A 24996-nucleotide genomic window follows, 5' to 3' on the forward strand; every position below is an offset into this window, starting at 1 on the left:
TCTTAAATAGGCTCCTATTAACCCCCACCCCCGACCTGATTTTTCACATTTGCTGTCTGGTCACCCTAATACAGACAGTGCTGCAATGACTGTTACTAGAATTTCACATACTTTACTTTACCTACTAGTTATAGGTATCAGAATTTTAACTAACTCATTTTTTGGGTTTCCACATTTACTTGCTAGTTTGAAAAATTCTGTAGCTGGCAATGGGTCTCCCAGGCAAAGTTCTATTTATTAATGAACAGAGGATGAAGCAGGCAGCAAACATTACACAAGATAGTAACTGAAGTTTTTGACCATTTTTATGGTGTAATTCCAAACAAAATAGGTCTATATTAGAGAACACGAGTTAATGAATTTAAATTAAAAAAAAAATCAGCAAAAAAACCAACAAAAGTATTTAATTTAGCTCAGATTTAAATAAAATTAGTTTAATGTCACAATTAAAAAAAAATCACTATACAAAAGTTCACTAATAAAACAAGACACCAGCTCTTTAAAGAGGTGATCTCCAACTACTTATTCTCAAAACAAAAGAAAAAATAAATTATATTTTCTAGCAAATAAAACCAATCCCATGAAGCTTTATAAAAGCAGACTGAGGAAATGCAAACGATTAAAAACACTGCTCACAACAAAATCAAGCGTATTAGTAGAAAAAAGAACTTTGACACTGACACTCAGAGCTCACATCCCATGCTCCCACTCTCAGAAAATCAGTGAAGTTTTTTCCCTCAAAGGAGGATTGTGGAAAGGGACTCAAAATGCACTTCTGAAAGGGTGCCTGGCTGGGGAGACTCCACTGACTGAGCAGACTAATCCTGAATGCAGTTTTATCTGCTAGAAGAAGCTTCCCTCCTACTTTCTCTGTTCACAAAACTGTACACCTATTTCTACAGTTCTATACAGTATAATCCATTCTTAAACTTGAGTGGATTCCACTGAGCATGGGGCTCTGAGGCTGACCATCTGTAACTCCTTAAGGACTATCTGCACTCAAAGTTACAATTGAACATTCAACAGGAAGATGTTGACAGTGTCCAACTTAGAACTGGAAACACTGACCAAAATGAGATGTAAAACTGGCCTACTATCCAGAGGATCAGAGCTGCTAGGACTTCCCTTACTGAATTAGGAGGAATGTTCAGCAGACAGATGGCCCACACAAGATGAACTAATAAAAGTTCTGCAGACAAGTTGAACTTTAGCTTCTCTGTGTAGGGGCAGCCTCACCTGTGACTTTGAGGACATACCCTACAAGGAACACATGGTTGTTGATCTGCAGCCCTTTGAGACTATCCGATGGGAGTTTCGACTCTATAGTCATTCTATCTCACTCAGCTGTGGAGCTCTGCTTCCATTTTCTTCATAGCCAGGAATCTTTTTAAAGTGGAATTTAAATGGTTTCAGAAATTATGTAAAAGTCAGCTACTGTATTTAATGGAATATATATTTCTCTTTTTTGAAGAGGTTCAGCAGTTAAGATGCATTTTGATGATCAGAACTGCTTACCAATTAAAGGGAAAGCTACAAGATTATTACCTCCACTATTCACAAAAATGAGTAAAATCATCAATATTTAAACAAAATATTAAATATAATAAATTACTAAACAGGAAATTGTGATCTGACCTGCCTGATGAAAGCCTGACAAAAGTGCTACTCCGCATTGAATGCACAGGAGAGACTGTACGGTGACTTTTAAAGCAAGTTCTATCAATCAGAAAAGCTGTGAAGAAAACATGGCGATATTTCCACAGAAAACCAATCTTAAGTAACCCAAAAGTATATCTGAACATCTCTGTGCACTAGCTTCCCAAGCAAAAGAGTTGCCTTAACAAAACTGCAGAAGTCTCCAACCTCCCTCATGCATTCAAATGTTAAGTGGTATTTTCTTTGTCACTGGACTTCCTGGTGGGAAGTAGCAGTAAAGTGGCAGCTATCATTGAGAGATACTATAGTAGAATCACTCATAATTAGAGAGCTTAAAACAGCTACAGATATTTCTAACAGGTTTCAAAACGTAGTTTAATATCATTTTAGTAAAAGTATTAGAACTAGTCATATAAGTTCTTATTTAAATGGCTCCCTAAAAAGACAAGCTAGCTAGCACCAATTTCACTGTTACTTTTGTTGTGGAATTATGTACCTTTCACTTACGACATAATTTACAGTCAAGGTCACATGCTACTAGTTCAAAGACCTTTTTGAATCTTGGCTAGAACACTAGACCCATCTTTCCAAGTGCTGCTTTGGAAAGGCTGCAGAGCAAGCAGACCTAGTCTCAACGTTACGAATGAGATCATCTCACCAAACAGAGGGCCCGTGGAGGCCACCCAGAAATGCCCCCTTTGAGTGAAATTTTAAAATACAAGTCTCAGTTTATACATGGTGAGAAGCGCTTTCTTAAAAACTTCTAGAATGGGACCAGGCCCACAACACCGCTAGTGTGAAAAGTTTTGCTGCCCAAGAGGAGGCTGCAGCTAGAATGGGGGCATGTACTTGCCCCTGATGCGTCATGCCCCCTAAAATTGGTTTTGAGACTAGAATGGACCAGTCAGAAAAGTGCATGTTTGCTACTACTGGGGCGAGTGACCCCAGCAGAGAATCCTGCGTCCTGATTTTCAACCCAGTGGCGCCCCACAGATAATAATGGAAGCCGTGGTACCTTCTTGTCATTCCTTCCCGGTGCCCCAGGAGCGCCCTAGGAGAAGCACAAATACAGAGCTCAGCACAGAGTAAACAAGATCATTGCAACTCTCAGTCTGCATTGGGTCAGGCTGAGTGCCTGCTAGCTGTGGGGCGAGGTTGCCTTTCATTCACATTTTGGCATATTTAGGTCTATAATAAACCGAGACAGCGTAACTGAATATTTAATTTAGGGCTTGTCTACATGGCACGCTAAAGCACTCTAGAGGGTGTGACTTGTAAAGCACAGTAACATGCTATGCATGAGTTCAGTGTTGAAGCAGGATTCCGTCAACGCACACTAGGAACCTGTTAGTGCATACCAGCAGGGTCTTCATGGGACAGCTGGAGCACAAGCCGCTAGAGCACTTTGCTGCACTGTGCGGACAAGTCCTTAGATGTTACTCTTCCTCCAATCCCTAAACAGAACAAAGATTGACAATAAAAAAAGAAGAGTGCCGAGTTCTTTTTAAGGTACGGGGGCAGGGTAAGCTCTAGCATTGAGGTTCTGGGAAAAAGAGACCCCTGTGGAAACAGTGGTCACTAGCAAAGCTTTTCAAACCGCTGTGAGTTTTATTTTATACACATATGAAACCATGTGTTTTGTAAAGGAGGTATATGGTTAATCTGAGCAAGGAAGGTGGTATTAAGAGCACAATAAAATCATTTTTCAGAAATATTTGGTGCAGGCTGGGTGTCTCCTACAGACAAAAAGCCATCTCCTCTTTGTACCTCAAGTACTCCCCAACATGAGAAATCAAAACCATGTACCCCTTCTGTTTGCAGCACTATTAAAGTCTTAACAGAAGTCCACACTAATGCACTGGTATTTTAGGACTGGCAAAAAAGATTCAGTGCCCCTCTAAAACAATTAGAAATGACTTCCCATCCCAAACAAGAACTGTTTAAAGCCCAAATAAGCTCAGTCTTCTATGCCAACTGCTTATAGCTATAATTTTACATTAAAACTTTTTTTTTTTAAATCAGCAAATCTTTTAAACTAAGGACTTTAATCAGAAGATGGTATTATCAATTCCCTGCACACAAAAACTCTGATTCCAGGTGTAAACCTTTCCATCTGCACTGTATTAGACTGCTCAATAGCTGTCACTTGATTTACAGATATCCTCTGTAGAGAAAACAGCACACATTTTTCAGCCACTTCAGGAAATAAGTAGTTGCAGGTGGTTTAAAAGAAAGACTTGAAATCCTTTCTTGTTTCAGATGAAATTCACACAGGAAGGGAAGAATGTCACAGAATTGCTGAAAGTAGAATTAACTTTCATTCTGAAGTCTCCGATTCTCTTTCTGTGCATTTCAGACAGGCTGCTTCCCCAGTACTTAGTAGTGGGGAGTATTTTGGAAGTGCAACAGTGGTAGGAGTTTTGCTCAACTTCAGTGTTCATGGCGACAATTGATTTTGCCTTCAGAATGCTCCAAAACATCAAGCATTTCTTCTATGATAGCCTGTAGTGCCCGGCCCAGCTGCTCTGCAGTATATGGTTTTCCCAGTGGAGGCACATGAACAAACGCAGACCTGCCATGGCTCTGGTATAAGGAAGTATAGTAAGTGAAATCACAGAGATATCTGTAATTAAAAAAAGTTTATTTAGTGATAAGCAACAAGTACTATGAGCAAACTGATACAAATAAAACAGAATGTGGGAAGCCCAGCATCAATGGCTTCTGCTAATTAGAACTGGAAAGCTGTTACAGAAGAGAAAAGAACGATTAAATTAATCCTGTATTGGTCTCAGTTATTGTCTCTGCAGCAGCCAAACAGGTTTCAGAGCTTCTCAGATCATTCCCATGCCAGCTGTTCTAAAGCAACAACCAACTTCTCCCCAGACAGGAAAAACATCACTTTTGTAGCTGCTTTACCTAAAGAATATTAAGGAGATGGGCTTTATTAGGATAGTGGGAGGTCACAAGACCCAACTCCGCTGTCCTACACCATGCATAGTTACTTACAGTTGTGCAGAGTGGGTTACAATGGTATCAACTGAGACAGACACACATGGAAACAAGGCAGGCCCAAGAGGCATAGCTGATTGCTAACCTTCAGTGTTACACTTTAGATCCAAGCAATAATTTCACAGAAAGGGTTAAAGCATTCCTCTGCTCTGCAGACAATCTGTTCCTAAGCATTTCTGTGGTCTCAGAGTTCTACTTTAGACAACTGATAGACATGAGAAAAATTAGCAGATTTCTAATTAAGGAACACAAAAGTGCCCGCAAGCGCTTCAGTCTAGTGTATTTATCTTGTCGATACCCCTGAGTGGCAGGGCTGTTATCCCCATCGTTCAGATGGGGAACCGTGGTACAGACTTGCCTAAGGTCACGTGGGAAGCCTGTGGCAGAAGATGGTACTGAACACAGATCTCACAAATTCCAGGCTAGGGCCCTACACTCCGAAGTCCAGACCATCTCTACCTTTGGAACACTTTTAAAGGTGGGGGGGGGGAGAGAGAAGAGAGGGAGAGAGAAAGCATGCAAACATTGAAGAATTTATAACTTTGCCTTCTGTAAGGAAAGCTGAAGTGGAAAATATAAAAATGTAGATAAAGATACAGCTGCAGATATTTCAGAAAGTCATTTCAAACAAGTTCTCTGAATATATTTTGTTAAAATGAAGGAGTTATTTTTGCTATTCTGGGGAAAAAATGTCATGACAATGTTTAACAGTAAAGCAAAACCACAATAGCTGTTTCTGCTGCAGCCAGATAGCATTTTTTGGTTTAACCTAGCTTCAGAAACTCTACTCCCGCAGTACGAACACTGTGATCATTATCTAAGTGGACTTCCAGGAAACACAAGGTAATTGCCCCAATACATCCCACAGACATAAAAAACAGCGGTGATAAGAACCTGTGGCTGCATGCAACTTGTCTGGCTACTACAATATTTTAATGCGTCTCAGTTCCAGCCCAGGGGCTTTGTGTGGTCTGTGAATGGTGGATAATTACCTGGCATAAACCTAGTGGTAGCAACAACTGTTGCAAGATCTCCAGATAATGAAAAAGAAACTAACAAGAATATTTAACACAAGAATAGAAAACGAGCCCAGTTCCGATGCTTCAGACAAAAACTGTTAAAATGGAGTTACGGTTGAGAACACACATCAGTATTTTACCCCAAATTACATCCCAGTGATGTTTCAATTATATACCCAGGAAATTCACAGTTAAGGTTAAAACTTAAAATGCAGACACATTCAGAAATGGAAATACAGTTACAATCTTACCTCTATCTTCTAGTGACACCATGCAATAACCACAGGCCTAAGAGTATAACATTTTCTCTTATGGTCCCAGATAAAATTAAATTCATTTTAAAAGACAAATTAGGAGTTCTTTCCCCGCCCCCACTCCTTGTGTGAAGGGATGGAAGTGCTGACCCCATTAAGAGTGAGAGGCCCAGGAACTCTGTCATCCCCATTAGTTTAGCACAAATGGAACATATACCACTGATCACTATGACCCCATACCTGCCAGCATCCTTGGATATAGTAACCGTGACATCAAGTCCCAGCGTTGAGACTCTCCTGCAAACTGCATCCATGTCAATAATCGAATCGATGCATTCTGGGCCACCTTCTACACAACACTGAGAGCCTGGACAGAAACGGCAGTTGTCCAAGCCTTTGTATCCTACGTTATGCCCACATTTTTCCAAGGTTACGGTTGTAGCCATACCTGATACACCCACATGAACCACCAACTGCAAAGAAAAAAACAAAAATTAGAGCTAGCTGAAATTAGGGTGGTGGAAGGGAAGAGGAGAGAGGGAAGACAGTAACTCCGGGGGCATTCTAATGCTATGTTGATGGGGCCACATTAAAACCTAGAGAGTTCCAGTAGAATCTCAGAGTTGCAAATACCAGATTTGCAAACTGACCAGTCAACCACACACTTCGATTGAAACTGGAAGTATGTAATCAGGCCCCCCAAATACAGTACTGTGCTAAATGTAAACTACTAAAAACAAAAAAAACCCAGAACATTTAAAAAAAGATTTGACAAAGAGAGGAAACTGTTTCTGTACTTGCTTCATTTAGAATTAAAATGGTTAAAAGCAGCATTTGAAACTTTACCGTGCAGAATAAAAGGTGGTCTTAAGCCAATGTTCAGATGTAAACTTTTGAAAGAATCATAATGTTGTGTTCGGAGTTATGACAACCTCTGTTCAAAGGTGTTTGTAACTCTGAGATTCTACCGTAGTTCATAAGCCAATGAAGACTTGGTTCCAATGTGAAACAATTCCACTTGTGTCTGTCTAGCTCCTAATGAGAGTTTTATTTCATGCCAGGCAAGAGGAAGGTTGGCATGAATGGCAGAATATGCTCAGGAGAAGCTTCCTCCTGGAAGAGCCAAGATGGCACAGATTAGTCCTGAGGTGCCTAGCCCTAGCCAGCCCTTTTCAATGTCTGCCCAGCAAGCGCATCTGATGAGCAGGGTTCTCTGTTTTGAGGTGTAGAATTCTTCAAACAAAAGCGATGCTTTGGAAACTATGGACTATCCAAAGGCCTCTGTACTGACTTTATAAATGTTCTAGGTATCTTTATGGGCTGCCTAGTGATGGCATTCCTGGCTAAACGGGTAAGATACAGAAAGTTTCCTAAAGCAACCAAAGTACTGGAGTGTAATTAAGGAAAATTCCCAATGCTGAAAAAGAGCAGGTGGTAATGCTTGTGGCATTTCATCTCCTGGGAAATAGCACTCCGACTGCTTTGAGTTGGTTCAAGGGCCTAACACAGAAAGGACTTGGAGCTGTGCAGGACGTCAGCTCTGGCCTGGGCAGAGGGCCACAGACACTTCTTGTGAACTGAAGGGCATGAAGGTATGTCCAACAGAATCAGGTCCTGCGGGAGGACCGGCAGTATTTTAGAATCTACAAGGCCTTCCATGTGAAAGATGGGTGATCACCTGGCAGGGCAGGCATGCATACAACCGGTTTGTTTTTCAGATGTGTTTTCTCCAAAATGATTTCGTTCTGAACAAACAGTACTTGGCTTTATGAAAGCTGGCTAATCACTGGATAGCTTTGTCATTGCCCTTGAGAGAATGGAACTGCAAGTGATGAGCTGAAGTCAGATCTATGGAGGTGATTATTGAATTGCAAGGATCTGCAGCCCAGAAGCAGACTGCAGGATTCCGCCCTGAGAACAGTGACAGCTTGAGGCTTGAGACCAAAGCGGGCCACCCTCGAGGAGGCCATGTAGACATCAGTGGTGCAGGGATTTGGGAACTGACACTACCAACCAGGACTCTAGTTATTTTAAGTTGTATAATTGTCCAAATTCACAAGTTTCTGTCAAAAGGAAAGATCTGTCAAATCATCAACATTTTAATCATACATCAGAAGTCTGACTTTGCATTGGGAACATCAGCCCATGGTTGTAAGGATCCGTCAGTTTACCATCATCTGTTCCATCTTGCTTAACATTTTACTCACTTGTGGACTGTGTTTTTTCCACAATGCGGGAATTAGTCTTTGTACTGTTTGGTATTCAACTGGGATTTCATATACATACAGATCCACACCATCTCCCAAGCCCAGCTTCTCCAGCTCCTAAGAACAGGAAAAAAAGTAAATATCAAGATATCAGACACTTATGCTGGAAAGTCTATTGCTGGGCCAGCCTTTGAGCGTGCTTTATGCAATCCTGCAGGAGAGAACTCAGACTGGCTTTCTTGCCTCTGGACAGATGGGGACTGGAAACCTCATGGTGGTTCTCCTCCCAAGTTATAGTGAGACAAAAGAAATGACATTTCTATTCCTCCTCTGCTGGCCATTTGTAGAAGTGACACAGCATTCCCGAGCAAGCCTTGCACCTGCTCTGAGGAGAGGCTCTCTCCATAGCAGTTAGCTGGGCAGGGGGAAAGCAATCATAACTGGGCTCAAGGGACAGTGAGAAAAAGATTATCTTTCCATAAACAATATTAAAAATCCACAGATAGGACCTTTCATCATACAGATTCTGACCTATTCAGAAAGTTAAATTCCTTACAGCTGGAAAGGTTGCAGAGTGCCTCATATCAAAAAATAACTTCATGTCTGTGCCATTTTTCTTAGCTATATTATTTTCCAAGAATATGTAATGACACCTTGCTTCTTTCAAGTGGTTTATGTTACACATGGAAAGCACTAGAGATACTTCTATTCACAGAATAAGTCTTTCTGGTCACCCCAGATAGGAAAAAAGAATATGCAAGTTTTCATGCTTGCCTGCAGTAAAAAGATCAGCAACTCTCATCTCTAGCTAAAAGTAGCAGCAGGCAGATTGCCTTTTTGTTAGTCTTTACAGGGAATTATAAAACTCCTCATATGGAAAATTGAAGCAGCATCAGCACAGATCACTCAATATATTTGTGGGTTTTTACTTTAGCAGGATCATAAATACAGCCTTAAACTCTAAAACGGAAAAAAGAGTTTCATTTGATGGCTTTACCTATACTGTACCATCCAGCATATCCGTACTTAATTTTGCAACAGCAACTTTTAATTTCTGATTCAAATACTGCAATAAGTCATTTCCTCTTTTAAAAATAATGACTAAAAGAGTCCCCTCTATTTTAAATATTTGGACACTAAATGTATTTCAGCTGAATATATAGCATCACATTTTTTCCTACACAAAAGTGAAAGTGGCAGTTCTGTGGCATGCTTAACACTAGCTAAAATGATGCTGTGTTAAAGTAGAGACTGTTCCGTTAAAGAGAAGATAGCTAGCTAGGAAATATAGCCTGCTGCACTGGGAAGCAGTGTCCCAAGCCATCAGAGCAAGACAAACAGAAAACTTAGACCACTGTGGCTAAATGCGACAGGAACTAGTTTCCCAGATGATTAAATACTATATAATACAAGTGGGAAACTGGTCACTTTGTGTAGAAGGATTAGACGGCATAAATCCCTATGCAATAACACAATATACCCTTTAGGAGCATTTAAAAATAAAATCTTGGAGCATAAGACACATGGAGCCACATGCTGACATTCAACACTTGAAGGAAACAATCATCATTTACTTTAGGATTTCAGGTATGTATCTTTCCCCCAGCCCACTAAGTGAGAACTGTAAAAAACACACATCCCACAGGCGTCTAATCAATCGGTACACATACAAGTGTTGGTGTGCATTAAATTTCCACCATCCCCCTCCCACAAGCATGAAGGGCTACATACAGTTCCCCCCCGTTCAACCAGTGGGTATGACAAGAATTAGTGGTGCTCCAAGGCAAACAGACAAGGTGTATGCCCATCCTCTTGGTATATCTGACTCCTCTATATGTATCCAGACCTGGGCCATGGGGACCACTTTAAGTAACGTTTTGCTTGTACTTCTACAGCATCTTTCGCTCAAGGGTCCCAGCACTTTACCAACTGTTAATTCAGTCTCACAAACCCACCTGTGACATGTGGAAAGGAAGTAAGGTCCCCATTTTAAAGACTGAGAAACTCATGCAGCGATACTCAATCTTGGACAATTCACTTAGCATGCTAAGTAGAATCCAATTCACTGGACAACTAGCAGAGTTTTAAAGACAAAGCCATCCTTCTCTGATCATCATCTGGATACTGAGTAGCTTGAAGGGATGTTGTCATGTTTGTCCCAACATTGTTTGGGACAATAGAGAACCCATAGAAACCGATATCCTGATTGCACTAACACTTTAATAACCCTATTGCTTTAACAAGTATTGTTTCAGAGGGCCCTGCTGTTTCAATAGATTTTGGTTTGATAGATTAAATAAAAGATTAGGATAAGTGAGTATGATGCCTATTTATTTTATTTAGTGCACTGTAAATGTATCCCTTTTGACATGTTTATAAAAAGAATAAACATCACTATTTGCACAGCTTTGCACTGAGTTTTACACAGGTTTGCTTAAGACAGCTACACATTGTTTGTGTTGTGGGACGTATACATATTTTAAACAGGAATCTGACCAGATGGTAGAGCTTGGAGTTCCCCAGAAGCTACAGTGAATATCCCTTTACTCATAAGTTAACATGTTCAAAAGAATTCTAAACTATGATGTTATTTAATTGTTTTTGAAATGCAAAGGTAGAATGTGACTTCACTGATTACCGTTGTAGTGTTCACTTCTCACCATATCAAACCTGTACATTTTGGGTTGTGTGGGAGGAGTACTGGAGTTCAGCAAATAAAAGTGGTTGCTTTGTGCTTATCTGGGCACTACAAAAATGAATTGGTTTTTCCACATACAAATTGTGTAATTCAAAAAAAGACAAACGTACTGAAATGAGTTTTAAGAAAAAAAGAGTTTCATCTGCTGGCTATGAGATTAGTTTTAGGAGCATGTAGACAGGTTTTTCATACTTCCATAGGATTTGTAGGTTTACTGTAAATCAATGAAATTATATATCCACAAACCCATATAGAATCAGCATTGTTGCTGAATTGGACAGCTGGCTAATGTCCCATCTTCTGAATTTAGAGTATTTGGATTATAGTTTTAGCCAAGATGAATAGCGCAGAATACAAATATGTATGCAGTCATAAAATTTTACAGAATTTATACCAGGGGTTCTCAGACTTTTGTACTGGTGACCCCTTTTACACAGAAAGCCTCTGAGTGCGACCCCATTACACATTAAAAACACTTCTGTATTTAAACACCATTATAAATGCTGGAGGCAAAACGGGGCTTGGGGTGGAGGCTGACAGCTCATGACTGCCCATGTAATAACCTTGCAACTCTCTGGGGGTCCCAACCCCCAGTTTGAGAACCCCTGATTTATATGCTCTGTGCAGCAAAATTAAGTGACTGCTTACTTTTTTTTTTTGTAATATTTGAGACCCTTACTCATCTGCAAGGTGAAATAAATATTCTAAAATAAAACATTAAATTCAGTTGAATTTAATCTAATTATTCAAAGGCAGGACTAGACATCCTGCTATAGTCAAAAGTTTCTGTCCTGCAACAATCTTAATCAGACAAACAGAAGCCAGACAGCCCACTGACTAAATTCAGACACCAGAGACACACTAACCTTCCCAAATGCCCAGAGGCAGGGAGAATTTTTGAGTACCACACTACTTGGTTTGAAGCACAAAGACACTAAACCAGTGGGAGCAACCCAATGAGGCCCTCCAAGAGCAGCTTAGCACATGGAGGCTTTAGTAGTTTGGGAGAGAGTAATACTGCACTATAATTTATGGCTACTTTTTGCAACATCCTAGTAATAACTGATTCTCCAAAGTTGCACACTTCATTGAATTCTTTATTCATGTATTATTAAGAGGTATTAAAACTTGTATGTAAGTGCACAGGGTAACTACACCCTCCATATGCTTAGTGAACTACTAAAGGAAGAAAGGGACTGACTTTGGTTATTTTAAATATTGAGGCTTAGAAATACAGCCTTGATCATTTATCTTGGGGTATTATGAAAGTTGGAAACCCAGATAGGCAGGACAGCTACAGGGTGAAGTGCAATAACTGCTCATAAGCAACACTCACACTCATTCTTTATTTGTACTCCCAGCGTGTCTGTATCCATCTGTCATCTCTTGTCTTAGAGTTGGACTGTAAACTCCTTTGGGTCCTGTGTGAACATAGCGCCTAGCACCACAGGATCCTGGTCCATGACTAGGGCTCCAAGGTGCTATGGTAATACAAAGAATACAGTTTTATCACATAAGATCACTGGCTTTGTAACAAACAGTACCCCAAAGGGCTGTAGGGATCTACTGCACCTCTTGCATGTCATTGCTTGGTTCTTCCTGTGTATACAATTGGTTAAGTGAGAGATCCATGCTGACTGAAGACATACATTGGGAACTCTGTTGATACTAAAACCGTCTCAATACAATGAGCAGAGAATTGGGGCTCTAGTCTGGTCTTAGTTATTTCCAAAGTGATACACAGAAGTGGCTCTATGCAAAACGTCCAGGACATTAGAAATCTGGGAAAGGGATGGAAATGGGTAATTTAGTGTTCCTCAGAGCAGGCTTGTCAGGTACACAAGAGCCTAGCAAGTTACTTTTTTCTAACCGTTAGTTGAAAACTTTGGAGAAGTTGAATGTGCAAGTTCAAGTTCCCCCCAAGCTTCTCATTAGCTTGTGATTTGCACTTACTCTGCAGGTCACCACTGGACCCCAGCAGCACTACAGGGTCTTAGTATTACCTGGCTGAACAGGACTTGAGCACCTTCTCTGGTTTAGGAGGGACAAATGAGTTTTTCTTCAACACTAGGCCGGCAGGTCATCTCTCCACTTGTTTCTTCTTTCAAACAGATGTGTGGCCAGTGTGGGTAAAGGGGCCCCAGTTTGCCTTGGTGTGTTTTCTCCAATACCTCAGTGGAGCATGGGATACTGAACCTGTCTTCTCGAGGGACTGTTGCCTCAAAGAGCAGGTGTTTACTAAACCTTTTCATTGGAGTTGAGTTTGGTTTTATTAAGGCAGATCAATAAGTTGTGTTCTCTTGATCTTGGCAACTCTGAAGTTCCTTTTAAAGCTCTTGTCCCATTTTCACAGTGTTCAGTGGCATCCAAAGCAAGGGCCAGGAAGGCAGAAGTCGCAGCACCAGCATGGATTCAGTACATTATTCTGAAGCTGTTCTATCTGTGTGAACTCCAGCAGTTCCTGTGTATTAACCGATTATGCCCTAGCAGAGGTGCTTTTCTGAGCCGGGTGCCATGAGGAGTGGGCACTGAGCATTAACACTTACACTATTCATTATGTGAATCAAAGAGAGATGAGGGGGTTTGGAAGGAATCCTCACATCTGAAATCTCTATTGTTTCCAGTTCACCCAATATCTCAGTAAAAAGTGGAGTATGCAGATAGTGCAGGGTTTCACCGTACACCTCAGAAGTTGCATTTATTTGGTAGCATAATGTGCAGCCTACATTATTGTAGTTTAAGACACTATCAAGTCGAAGTTAAGAGATGTTTTCCAAGGGGATTCATAAGGATAGAAGATAAAAGCATGCTCTGGCTAGTTTCTTTTAAACCTTTGGGGGAAAACTCTGCAAGTACCAGCTGGACCCCTGGCCAGAGGCTTCTTTGAAGTTAATTAGGGAAGATGGTAGGATGAACATTTCAATGAAAGAAGAGAGAATAGTATTGTTTCAATACAGCTTGTACTGAAAATTCTCTCCAAACCCAGCATAATGTCTTGCCTGTTTCCCAGCTCTCATAGTTGTAGGATTACTTTTATCTAGTTCTTTATAGTGGAAATTGTTCCAAGGCTCAGCTACTGAATGCAGTATCTCCATCCATCTAGTTTACTCTATGGTCAATTGCCAAACACACTAGTTTGGCCTCTTTTCTCTTTTGCTCTTCTGCTGTCACTTCCGTTTTGATGCATTCCAGTCTCACCAGCAAGATTTCAGTCAGATGCTTGCTCATACGGATGTCGGACTTTAATAGTTTACCCCAGAATGGAACTGGTTCATCTGAAGTGAAACTATCAATTCCTGAGCCCTCAAACACCAAACATCCTAAGAACTGTAGGAAGGGAAACAGACAAAAGATTTGAAGCCTCTGAAAAAAGGAAGAGATTTATATAAGCAAGCTCAAAAGCCAAGCTCCAAACCTATACTGTACGTTTGGTTTAGGAGCCTTACCACAGATTACACTGGGGAGCACTTTCAGAAGCTGTTAAGGGTCTTCAGAATCTGACTGACTGTCAGTAGGACTTAAGTGGCATCTTCATTTGGAAAAAGTCAGTGCTCATAACTCAAGTTAGCTACCTCAAGGAACAAACCTAGCGTAGACAACATAGTTTGTAGTTTGCATGAGTTCCCATGTGAGTTGAAGTGTAACTACAAGCTGCCTTAACAACAAGGAGTCCTTGTGGCACTTTAGAGACTAACAAATTTACTTGAGCATGAGCTTATTTAGCCCACAAAAGCTTCTGCCCAAATAAATGTGTCACACATTTATTTGGATGCCCAAATAAATTTGTTAGTCTCTAAAGTGCCATAAGGACTCCTCGTTGTTTTTGCTGATACAGACTAACACAGCTACCACTCTGAAACCAGTCTACAAGCTGCCTTGTCAGTACTGGGACTTTATCTCATTAACTGGAGTTAAGAATACACATCTTTCCCCTAATGACAAAGGTTTAGGCACTTTTGATGTTACCCATTGCTCTTCAGATAACAAAAGGACAGACAGACAAGTCAACAGCATCCCAGAATTTTGGCCTTGGGTCCTTCTTCCTCCCCCTCCCCCCAAGAATGAGGTGACCAGAGTATTTCTTTTGGAACACAATTACAAGTAGTGAGATACTTTGTACCACATCTGTTTTTATTGCTGATCCTGTATAGAAAGATAACTGACTTTTTAGGTCCTCAGATTTTCAAAAAACCTTGATACGCAGTTAAAAACATATTCTTGTGCTTTTCTGCAGATGGGTATTCTTGCTAAGATCTTATACTGCTAACTCCAATTAGTGTCAGAGTAGGAGTTACACATCAAGAAAATAACTTTCAACTCACTCACAGACCAAGAGCTATTATTTTAATTGTTGTTGGGAGTCCACACTGTTGTTCTTACACCACCAACCTGCTCTCAGACAGAAAGGTTACACATTTAAGGATTACTATACAAGAACATCTTTAGCAGTTTCACTCTTCAAATCCTTTTACTCTCTTTTGCTGTTTTAGTTCCTGACGCTACAATCAGAGCAATGAGAGCAGACTCTTGTGGAGGCTCCAGGCCTTATTCTCTAGGGTACTTATATATATTTTTCGTTCCCCAGGTATAGTTGCAAACTTTTCCATTTCATGAAGTGTGCACTTTTTAAAACAACTGTTTTTCTAAGCACTAACACTTCTGTCGGATTTGGACTTAAGTCTAAAACATGCTTTGAATAAGACTGCTGGCCCAGACTTTCACGAGTGTCTATCGATTCCATGTGCCTGACTTGAAATCCCTTAAATGGGCAAGGGGGTGAGTGGTCAAAGTATTCTTGAAATGAGGTCCATTTAGATGGTGCCTCTTGTGGGAAGCTAAAAATTGTTAATTGCTTTTAAAATCATGGCCATTTGCAGAATGCTGGTAGCTTCCTGCTCCTTAAAAAAAAATTAACCTTATCCGCAGACTGAATAGTGTGCATATAAGGAATTATTTTCAAACAGAAAGGCTAAACACATGTTTCAGTGGAGTCTCTAACACTCAAACCAATACTACTTTCAAAAAGTTCTACACTTTGTAAAAAACCCAAACATTAATATCTCTGGAAACAAACCATTAATTTATACAGTCCGCTCAAACAGCTTTGCCCCTAAAATTTGCAGAAATATACACAAGTTAAAGATAAATTACCGAGATTATAAAATCCTGTTTTTAATAATGCCTGGTAATTCATCTTAATCATTGAACATTTCTTGCAAGTTTTCAAGGGCAAAGCTATGCTTGAGAAAACTGCGTAAACTGGGCCAGGTAAAGTGAACGAAGGATTATATGTTAGCAAGAAGCAGGCTGGATACCTTAATTGTTTATTTCTACACTTAGAAAACCCAACATTAAAATGTATGGATTCTTTTAAATGAAGATAGTAATATTGCTTGGGTCTTAGCCAAACTCTTTAATAAGGGTTTTTGAGTGAGCACTTTAGCATATAGGGCCCCCAGCAGGGAAGTGCTACTCAGACAGCTCTTATGATGCTCCAAACTCTACTTGGACTTTTTAGGCCAAGCCATTTTAGAGATGTGAGCCATAAAACCTTAGGAAAGTTTTCAAAGCTCCTTAAATTCACAACTCCTTTTCTGATCATTACCAAACATGCCAGAAAAATTCTAACGAGGTATGAGATGAAGCATGTAAAATTTCAGGAAGATCAGTTTCTTTGGGAAAACCTGGGTGGAGAAGCATTTGAAACATCTGGCCAGTAACAGGAAGCTAGTGTAAACATTAACTGAAGTTTATAGAGAGACTCCTTTATAATACAGTAGTATTTCCTCTATATTGTAACCTGACTGTCAATATTTAAACGTCATCCTAGTTTTCCCCTAGTTATCAGTGCTGTCGCTTCCTTTACTGGAGTTCTAGGCACATGGAGAACATTTACGCTTGTATGGATGGACAGACGGACACCGTGCCTCCCCCCGGCTGCCAAACAAGATTACTAACAGACCCAGAAAAGATAAGAGTCAGACCTGCTGGTCCATGAAAGTCTGAGCAAGAACAGTGATAAATCTCTTGCTGTAGCTTTGAGGGCAAGTCTGATATTAAAGGTTTGCTGTATTGATTAGTGTCTGAAGCATGCAGACATTCGTTACAACAGACGGATGTTAAGTAATGTTTCATCACATCTTCTTTACACTAATCTACTTTCAAAATTGTAGATATTTTACTTGGTGCATCAATGAAATAAGTAACTACATAATATTAAAGTAATGCTGAAATAAGTCTGTCTTCTAACACACACCTAGGAATTCTGTCTAAGAGTATGGAAAGCTACTAGATGTGAGTCTCAACAATTATGAGATGTGCCATACTGCACCTCTCACTTAACCCTACATGTTCGCCTGAATGCTCCAGGCAGTAACTTGCAGCTGGAAGCATTTAAAGGCCAACTTCTCTGCTCTCTAGTCGCATTTCTATTAAATGTAGTTTTACAAATTCACAACTAACATTTTACCAAATAGCACACACACACTTCTATTCAATAATAAAAATGTCCTTTGGCCCCCAGACAACTTATTATCTACAGCCTTGTATACCTGACAAATATAGAAAAAAACATGTTTGACCCATTCCCTGACCCCTCAACAATGGGGCTCTTTGTGAGCCTTTAATATCCTTATCAGGTCTGTCTAGACACGCTGACAGCATTTGTCCCTAGTAGTGTCAAAACGCACTCTGACCCTTCTTCTCATCCTCCAGCTCAGTCAGAAACACTTCAATGGGATGGATCCAGGAGCCAATTAGCTTCACAGTCCATAGGGCACACCTGTGTCTAAGCTGATCTGCACAGCTCTGTACAGAAAACAGACTATTTTATACCAGGGAGAAAGGCAGTATGTTTAAGTAAACAGGAAAGTGATGTCAATGACAGTTGTTTTTTTAAAGCTCCCTTGAATGAAACCTTGTCTTCACCTCTCACGCAAAATGAGAAACTAAAAAATCCAATAGATATTCATTCAAACAATTCAGTACATACAGAGTGTTCTATATACATGATCAGTCCTGTATTACACAGAAAGCAGGTTTTAAAATGAAGTCTCAAGACATTAAACAAAAATATGCATTTTGAAAACAAACCAAAAATAAAAACAACTAAGTTACTACTCTTAAAAGGCATATGGTCTAGTGTCTAATTTATGTCCTATAATCTTATTTATAGGATCAGTCTTTCCCTGTATACAAAAGCACAAAACAATTAAAAGTCTTAGCACTATTAAAATGCTGCAGTGACTAGTTTCAAGATAGCCATACTTTACCAAACATAAGCAATAGTTTAGCTTTCAAGACCAAGTGAACATATTAGGCAGTCACTGCATTCTGAGGAAAAAAAATTATTTGTCTTCAACACACAAATATACCAAAAAAAAAAAAGGATTGGAAAGAAGAAAACACAGAATTTTATCCTCAGAATGCAGGATAATAAAAGATGTAATAAACGAGAACTAGCTTAGCCCTAAAGCTAGGGAGGATTTACAAAGATTGTTTAATTGATTTTTCTTCTATTAAAATGCAGATCACACTGTCTGGGATTCAGAAACTCAGACACATGTCTTTGTGTCCACTCAGCTCCATGAAGTCCCCTGTCTGAAACTCGCACAATGCCTAACTTGCATGTGTTCAAAGACATGCTGTTCCTTTTTTGTCTGGACCTCTCAGGACTGGAATAGAGTAGGGAAATGCAAATCCCCTATACATTGGTTGAAAGTTTAAGTTTTTAGGATTTTTAGCGACAATCTACCACAAGTAATTAAAAAATCCTGTCAAAGAACAGGCTTACAGGATAGCCGGCACATGTACAGCTATAACTCAGCAATGTGTGTGTAAAACTCAAAGGATAATTTTAAATATTCAGAACAAGTTTAATCTACATTAAAAGATTCTCTAATAAAAATGTACATGATTACTCTGCCTGTCAACAATGGAACTGATCAAAATCACCAGTGCCTTAAACTGAGGGAGTGGAGGGATGTTAGCTAGTCTCTTCCCTTAACTCAGATTATGTAGTTTACTTTTACTACAAGCCACAGAATAGTGGCCACCAATTCTGTTCTCTCTTGTCTCAGATCCCCATTATTCTGCTTCTGACCCCCATAACAAGCTACCTTTATTGGGGATAATTCTTTATGCCAACGATAAATGGACAAGGACCAGTCAGCCCTATCTAACATCAAATTATAGTAACTGCAGTTTTCCTATACACAGCCTACCTTTTCTACAATCTGAAGTTGAGTGAACCCTCTCTCAGAAGACCATCCAGCCCCAACAGTCAAGGAACCAAAGGTCTGATCTCCTTATAACAGTGCAGAGCATACGACATCTGGCCAGCCCTCCATTAGTTGGCTATAATTGATTTTAGTTTGTGATTTAATTTAAAAGCATTCTGAAGAATACATTAGTCCCAGAACACTGAGGCGAATGGGGACTTGGTGAGAAAAACATGTCTAATTCTTTGGGCAAACGTATCCCTGAGATGCATCCCTAACTTCCACTCGACTTGTCAACTGTCGCCAATAACAAAGAATTTGGATAATGCAGTAGTACTGTCACAAATTAACCCTGTTATGGGATACTGCAAAACATGCAGAATACCTTAATTCATCGTTAGCGAGAGTTGATTTCTTGCTGACATCTAGAGTGAATACATCAGCGTTGTAAGAGTACACAGCGAGATGAGTGTAAGAACACGTGCTTATGAAGATATGCAGATCATGAATGGCATAAGTGTCCTACGTAATGACTTGATCTGAGAGCAGTTTGTGCCTCATCAATAAATAGTAGAGCTTTAAAAACCATTCTCCTTCTGTACCTGTCTCCACAGGGAAGTTACACGTTATCCTCATTCACAATGGGAAAAAACACAGATAGGTTAGGTGATTTGCCCAAGGCCATTATTCATGGCAGAACTGGGATCAGAACTCATGCATTTCTTAAACCAAAACCTGCGCTCACTCCACTGCACACTGCAACCACCAATGAAGATTTCAGGTTATTTTTGAGGAATCATCAAAATCTACCTCTTTCCCCTCTGTGGGGGAAGATAACAGGAAAACTTCTACAACGTTCAAAGAGTTATCCTGGGAATTCTTTGTTTTGCTTAACTATATTAACTCAGCCTTGTAAAATTTGACTTGTCCAGAACACATTATTTTTTGATGAGTGATCATTGGGGTGGGTGGGCCTCAAATGGTATATTTCAGGAACAATTTCTGCAAGGCTCTATAATAGACTCACAAATTCTAACTTTTTTAAAAAAGGGGACATATTAGCACAGCACTTTATTTGAACATGCCACATGTGTTTTCATGTGTGCTGTTACCTGAACTGCAATCCAGCTGGCGTTAACAGCATGTTCTCCAAATGGGCCAAACCCTGAAATAGAAATAAAGATTTAGTGATGAAATCATTACCGCAGGCTTGACTGGACACAGAGATGCAAACTGATCTGTGCTATTCTGTTTTAAATGTGCCCATGGGAAACTACTTATGGACACTACAATGATTTCTTTGAATACCAAATTCTTGCTCGTTTACATGCAAGTACTCAAATCCTTTCCGTTGTCCAAAAGTATGTGACTTACATAACATAACATCCAAAATAGACAAAATATTGAAGATTCCAATTCAATAGGTTGTCTAAATAAAGACTCTCTCCCTCTTCTGACATGGTCTGAGGAAAAAAAAAACAAAAACACAAACCAAAAAAACTTTCTGTTCTTCGCTCCCAGTTGAAATCATCCCATCCCACAACTGTGAGAGTCCACAACAAAGTCCTCTACAATATATATAAGCAAATCAGTAGGTCTGCTAAGTATACCTCCTCTCTATTAAGCAAGTCTTAATTAAGATTTTTATTATTATTGTTATATTGTAACAGGAAGCTAAACAGAATACTGCTGACGTTCCCTGCACAAATAAGCACCAAAGGTTATGATAGTTCTATACAAAATACTAGCAGGGAGCCTAGATTTTCTAATGAATAACTTATGGTTAACTAGCAACCCACAATAGGTTTTACTGAGCAAGCATTTCCCCACTCTTATACCACCATAAAAGTTAGGCAATTCAGCTGCATGCAAAGTTATACCACTATAGTTTAAAATAACCTTCAGAATTGATTTGTGACCCTAGAGTGCCTGTGAAAACACACCAGAAGTCTTGTTCAGGTAAAGGAAAGGCCATAGGGGTATAAAGAACGTTGTCATTATTATGATAGTATTCAGTTTGCTGTGAATAGGTTTCAGGTATATTGTATACAGCTATACTAGTAATTAGCTCTCTGTAAGCTCAAACAGAAATTCTATTAAAAAAACAAACAACAAAAAAACCAAAACATCCATATATAATCTAACCAGTGTCAAACTGAAATCTCAGTTCTTAAAATCTTGTTAAGCTTTCCACAAGACTGACATGAAGGTGTCCTACTCCTGCAGGCCTAACCTCCATAAGATAAAAGGTTATCTGACACAGTAGCATACCAGCAAATAGCGAAAAGCAGCACAGTGCTGACAAATCATTTCATTAGTCAACTCAATGACACTCTAAAAGAAACTACTATCCAAAGATGACCAGAAACATTTCATAATCCAGACTGTTGCATTTCTTGAGTTCTGTAATAAGTCCAGCTACAAACCAAATTCCCTGCTCAGTGGCAATTCTAGAGGTGCTGGCAGTGTAGCTTAACACTCTTGATTCTGTGTCTGTTGCCCACACACGCCAGGCTGGCCCTTTGCTCTTCTGACCCACTATACAAGGTGTATGGGGATTCCTTCTCTTGTCCTATGTCCTTTACTGAAGCTAACTCAACTGAGCATGTCCAGGACTTCTCTGACATTCACACTGAAGGGGCCTCCTCCAAGGCTAATTAGCACTGAAACAGCTGCCACCAGCTGCAAAGATCTTTATGGGATTCTCTCTTTAAACAGTTCTAAAAAAATAAAAAGTATACACCCCCCCCTCTGCGGAGTACATATCGCCAACAGAAGGAGGCAGAAGCAATATAATTTCCCAGACTTTTAAAAAGAGAGTTTAAAAAGTGAACATGACAGCTGTACACAGATTACCCCAGTGGTAAACATGGGTCCAAGGCAAGTTAATGTCTGACTGTCAAAAGCAGAAAGTGCTGCAAGCCGTGGAAACTTTACCAACACAACTTTTCTTTTTAGGCCTTTGATCAAGGAATCGATGAGCGGTGGATGCTGACACTTCACTGCATACGCTGGCTGGGCTGACAAAGCCAGAACTGCCACCTTCCTAGATCTCTGAAAAGATACCTTGTAGAAACACTTGACTCCAATTCAAATCACTCCAGTGCATCAACAAAACCCCTTACCACATCCCCAAGGCAAACAATCTCAACTTCAGCTGCACAGGGAGCACTGAATAGTTTCATCAAGTTCCCCATTTGTCACAGAGCTGCCTTCCCCACAAATCAAGCTACCCTCCCCTTTGTAACTTAGGGAAAGACTCTGACAAGCTCTCGCCTGATTTGTAAGGGTCTTTCATTCCTTCGCTTGCTTCCTACTTCTACTTTACTCTCTTAGGCACACTTATTTCAGGAACACTTTTAGTTTCATTTCCCCAGTGGATTGCATGCCTGGGAGTAAATGTCTCTTCACACCCACCAGCTTTCCAGGACTCCCCATGCTGCTTTGGGTGAATTTACTTGTAACTCATAAGATTATTCTTCCTGCTCCCCAAACCTGCAGCAAGACCCTGAGCAGGAAGTCCAGGCTGGAAAAGTGAGGGCCAACCCCCAGATAAGAAAGCAGCAGGACTGGACTGCACAGCCAACCTCCTACCCTCCAGTGAAGAGCCCACTGTGCCCTAGGCTCCCCCCACACACACTCCCAAAGCCCCCACACCTCGCCTCAGCCCCCCAGCTCCACCAATCCCCCAGGCTCCCCACTTCACCTCAGCCCTCCAGGCTCCCCCCACACTCCCCAACCCCCCAGGATCCCCACACACTCCCAAAGCCCCCAACTAACCTCAGCCCCCCCGGATCCCCTCAGCCCCCAACCCTCGCAGGCTCCCCGCACACCTCCAAACCCCACCCTCACTCTCAGCCACCCCAGGGCTCCCCCACATCCCCAACCCCAGGTCCCCCACACACTCCAAACAGCCCCACTCACCTCAGCCTCCCCCGGATGCCCCTCGCCCCAACCGCCCAGGCTCCCCCCACACTCCAACACCCCCCACCTCACCTCACGCACCCCACCCCCCAGGCTCCGCACCCCAGGCTCCCCGCAACACTCCTAAGCCCCACCTCACCTCAGCCCTCCAACCCGTTCCCGCAGTGCTCTCCAACCGTCCACCCCCATCGGTGATCGCAAGCCCCATACACTCACCATCGGCCTCCCCTCACCCGCGAGCGCGGGCTGGAGAAGCATTCCCGCCTACCCCCCGCCTTCCGTTACCCACACCGGCCGCCGGGGAAGCTCCATCTTCGGCTCCCTCCTGCCCGCGGCCCGCCCGGAGAGTGCTGGGAGCCCGCGCCCGCATACGTGACGGCGCCGCTCGCAGCCGCCAGGCGCATAGCCCGGGGCCGCCCGCGGGAGAACGGCCCTAGCCGGACACTTCCGTCGGTCTGGGCATTCACAGCCGGAGTGTCTTCTGTCTCTGCTGCTTGCCGGCGACTGTGGGTCGCAGTGGCCTCGCGTGGCTCCTCGGTCCTGGAGCGTCCCTGGCCTGCGGACCCAGGGCCCTTCGAGCTGAGGAAGCCCCCGGGTCCGACTGCCGCCTCCGTTCTGGCGAATGGCCCAGCCCCCGGCGGAGATGCCTCCCTTCTCTCCCCAGCCCCAGGGCCGAGCTTTTCAGCCGCGTCGCGCCCTTTCGCCTAGCAGGCGAGGTCTCTGCTCCAGCCCCCAGGGCCGAGCCCCGCTCCCTCGTCCAGCCCCAGGCAAGCCCCCCTATCTCTCCAGCCCGCTTCTCTCGCAGCCCCCAGGGCCAAGCCCCCCTTCTCTTCCAGGCCCCTTCTCTTCCAGCCCCAGGGCCAAGCCCTAGCCCCCCTTCTCTCCAGCCGCAGGGCCCGGAGCCCTCCTTCTCTCCAGCCCCCGCTTCTCTCGAGCCGCCCCCTTCTCTCCAGCCCCAGGGGCCGAGCCCCGTCTCCTCCAGCCCCCGCTTCTCTCCAGCCCCAGGGCCGAGCCTCGCCGCTTCTCTCCAGCCCCCGCTTCTCTCCAGCCCCAGGGCCAGCCCCCACTTCTCTCCAGCCCGCCAAGGGCCGAGCCCCGCTTCTCTCCAGCCCCCGCTTCTCTCCAGCCCCCAGGGCCGAGCCCCCGCTTCTCTCCAGCCCCAAGGGCCGAGCCACCGCTTCTCTCCAGCCTTCTCTCCAAGCCCCCGCTTCTGCTCCAGCCCGCCAGGGTCGAGCCCGCTCTCTCCAGCCCCAGGGCCGAGCCCCCTTCTCTCCAGCCCCAGGGCCGAGCCCACCGCGCTTCTCTCCAGCCCCTAGGGACCGAGCCAGCCGCTTCTCTCCAGGCCCTCCTTCTTTCTCGAAGCCCCCAGGGCCAAGGCCTACCCCCTTCTCTCCAGCCCATCTTCTCTCCACGCCCCAGGGCCGAGCCCCCCTTCTCTCCAGCCCCAGGGCCGAGCCGCCCGCTTCTGCTCGAGCCCCCCCCTCCCGCGCCCCAGGGCTGAGACCCCCTACGCAGCCTGATTCCACACCCAGCCCTATGGCCCTAGCAGGTTAAGATTGCCCCCTCCTGATTTCAGCGTTGGGCTAGGCACATCTTGTGATGTGCTCTTTCAATGGACTTGAACCTTTGAGCTTCTCGTGATGAAATCCGACACGGGCCTTGTGAATGAATTTGGACTCTCTTGCTTTTCCTACCAACTGGAATGCTGATAAGCAGTGGTACACAGTGTACTGGTAACTTCACTGCATGTTCCCCTCATCCTTCCAGTACCTTTAGTTTAACAACATCTTACCACTAGCAGTTGCATAACTAAGAATTTAACAAGGAAGGCACTAAAAATGCTGCTTTGAGCTGCTATTTGGTTTCCATACACGCCAGGGAGTTTGAAAACAGCCAGTTACTGGAATCCAAGGGTTTGTCTTGGCTATAAAGGATGAAATATAACCTGAACCAGCAGAAAGGTCTGTATACATACACCAAACCAACCCATGTAATGGAGCTGAGTGATTT

At 42.4% G+C, this 24996-nt stretch overlaps 1 protein-coding gene across 2 annotated transcripts; it reads right to left on the reverse strand.

Annotated features, from left to right (window-relative positions):
• PGPEP1 (pyroglutamyl-peptidase I) lies at positions 1-23339 on the reverse strand. 2 transcript variants are annotated; one of them, XM_075070958.1, is made up of 5 exons: positions 23262-23339; positions 20175-20227; positions 8146-8262; positions 6179-6411; positions 1-4279 (listed from the first exon to the last, which is right to left on the reverse strand). In XM_075070958.1, the coding sequence occupies exons 1-5, from the start codon at positions 23296-23298 to the stop codon at positions 4087-4089; spliced, it is 633 nt and encodes a 210-aa protein (XP_074927059.1). In that variant the 5' UTR covers positions 23299-23339; the 3' UTR covers positions 1-4086. The 2 variants fall into 2 exon arrangements, with proteins under 2 accessions (XP_074927059.1, XP_074927060.1); XM_075070959.1 differs by lacking the exon at positions 23262-23339 and adding an exon at positions 21527-21689 and having other exon boundaries at positions 290-4279.
• Between the last annotated feature and the right edge of the window lie 1657 nt (positions 23340-24996).

This window comes from Chelonoidis abingdonii, chromosome 11, assembly GCF_003597395.2.
Source record: "Chelonoidis abingdonii isolate Lonesome George chromosome 11, CheloAbing_2.0, whole genome shotgun sequence".
Lineage (NCBI taxonomy): Eukaryota > Metazoa > Chordata > Testudines > Testudinidae > Chelonoidis > Chelonoidis abingdonii.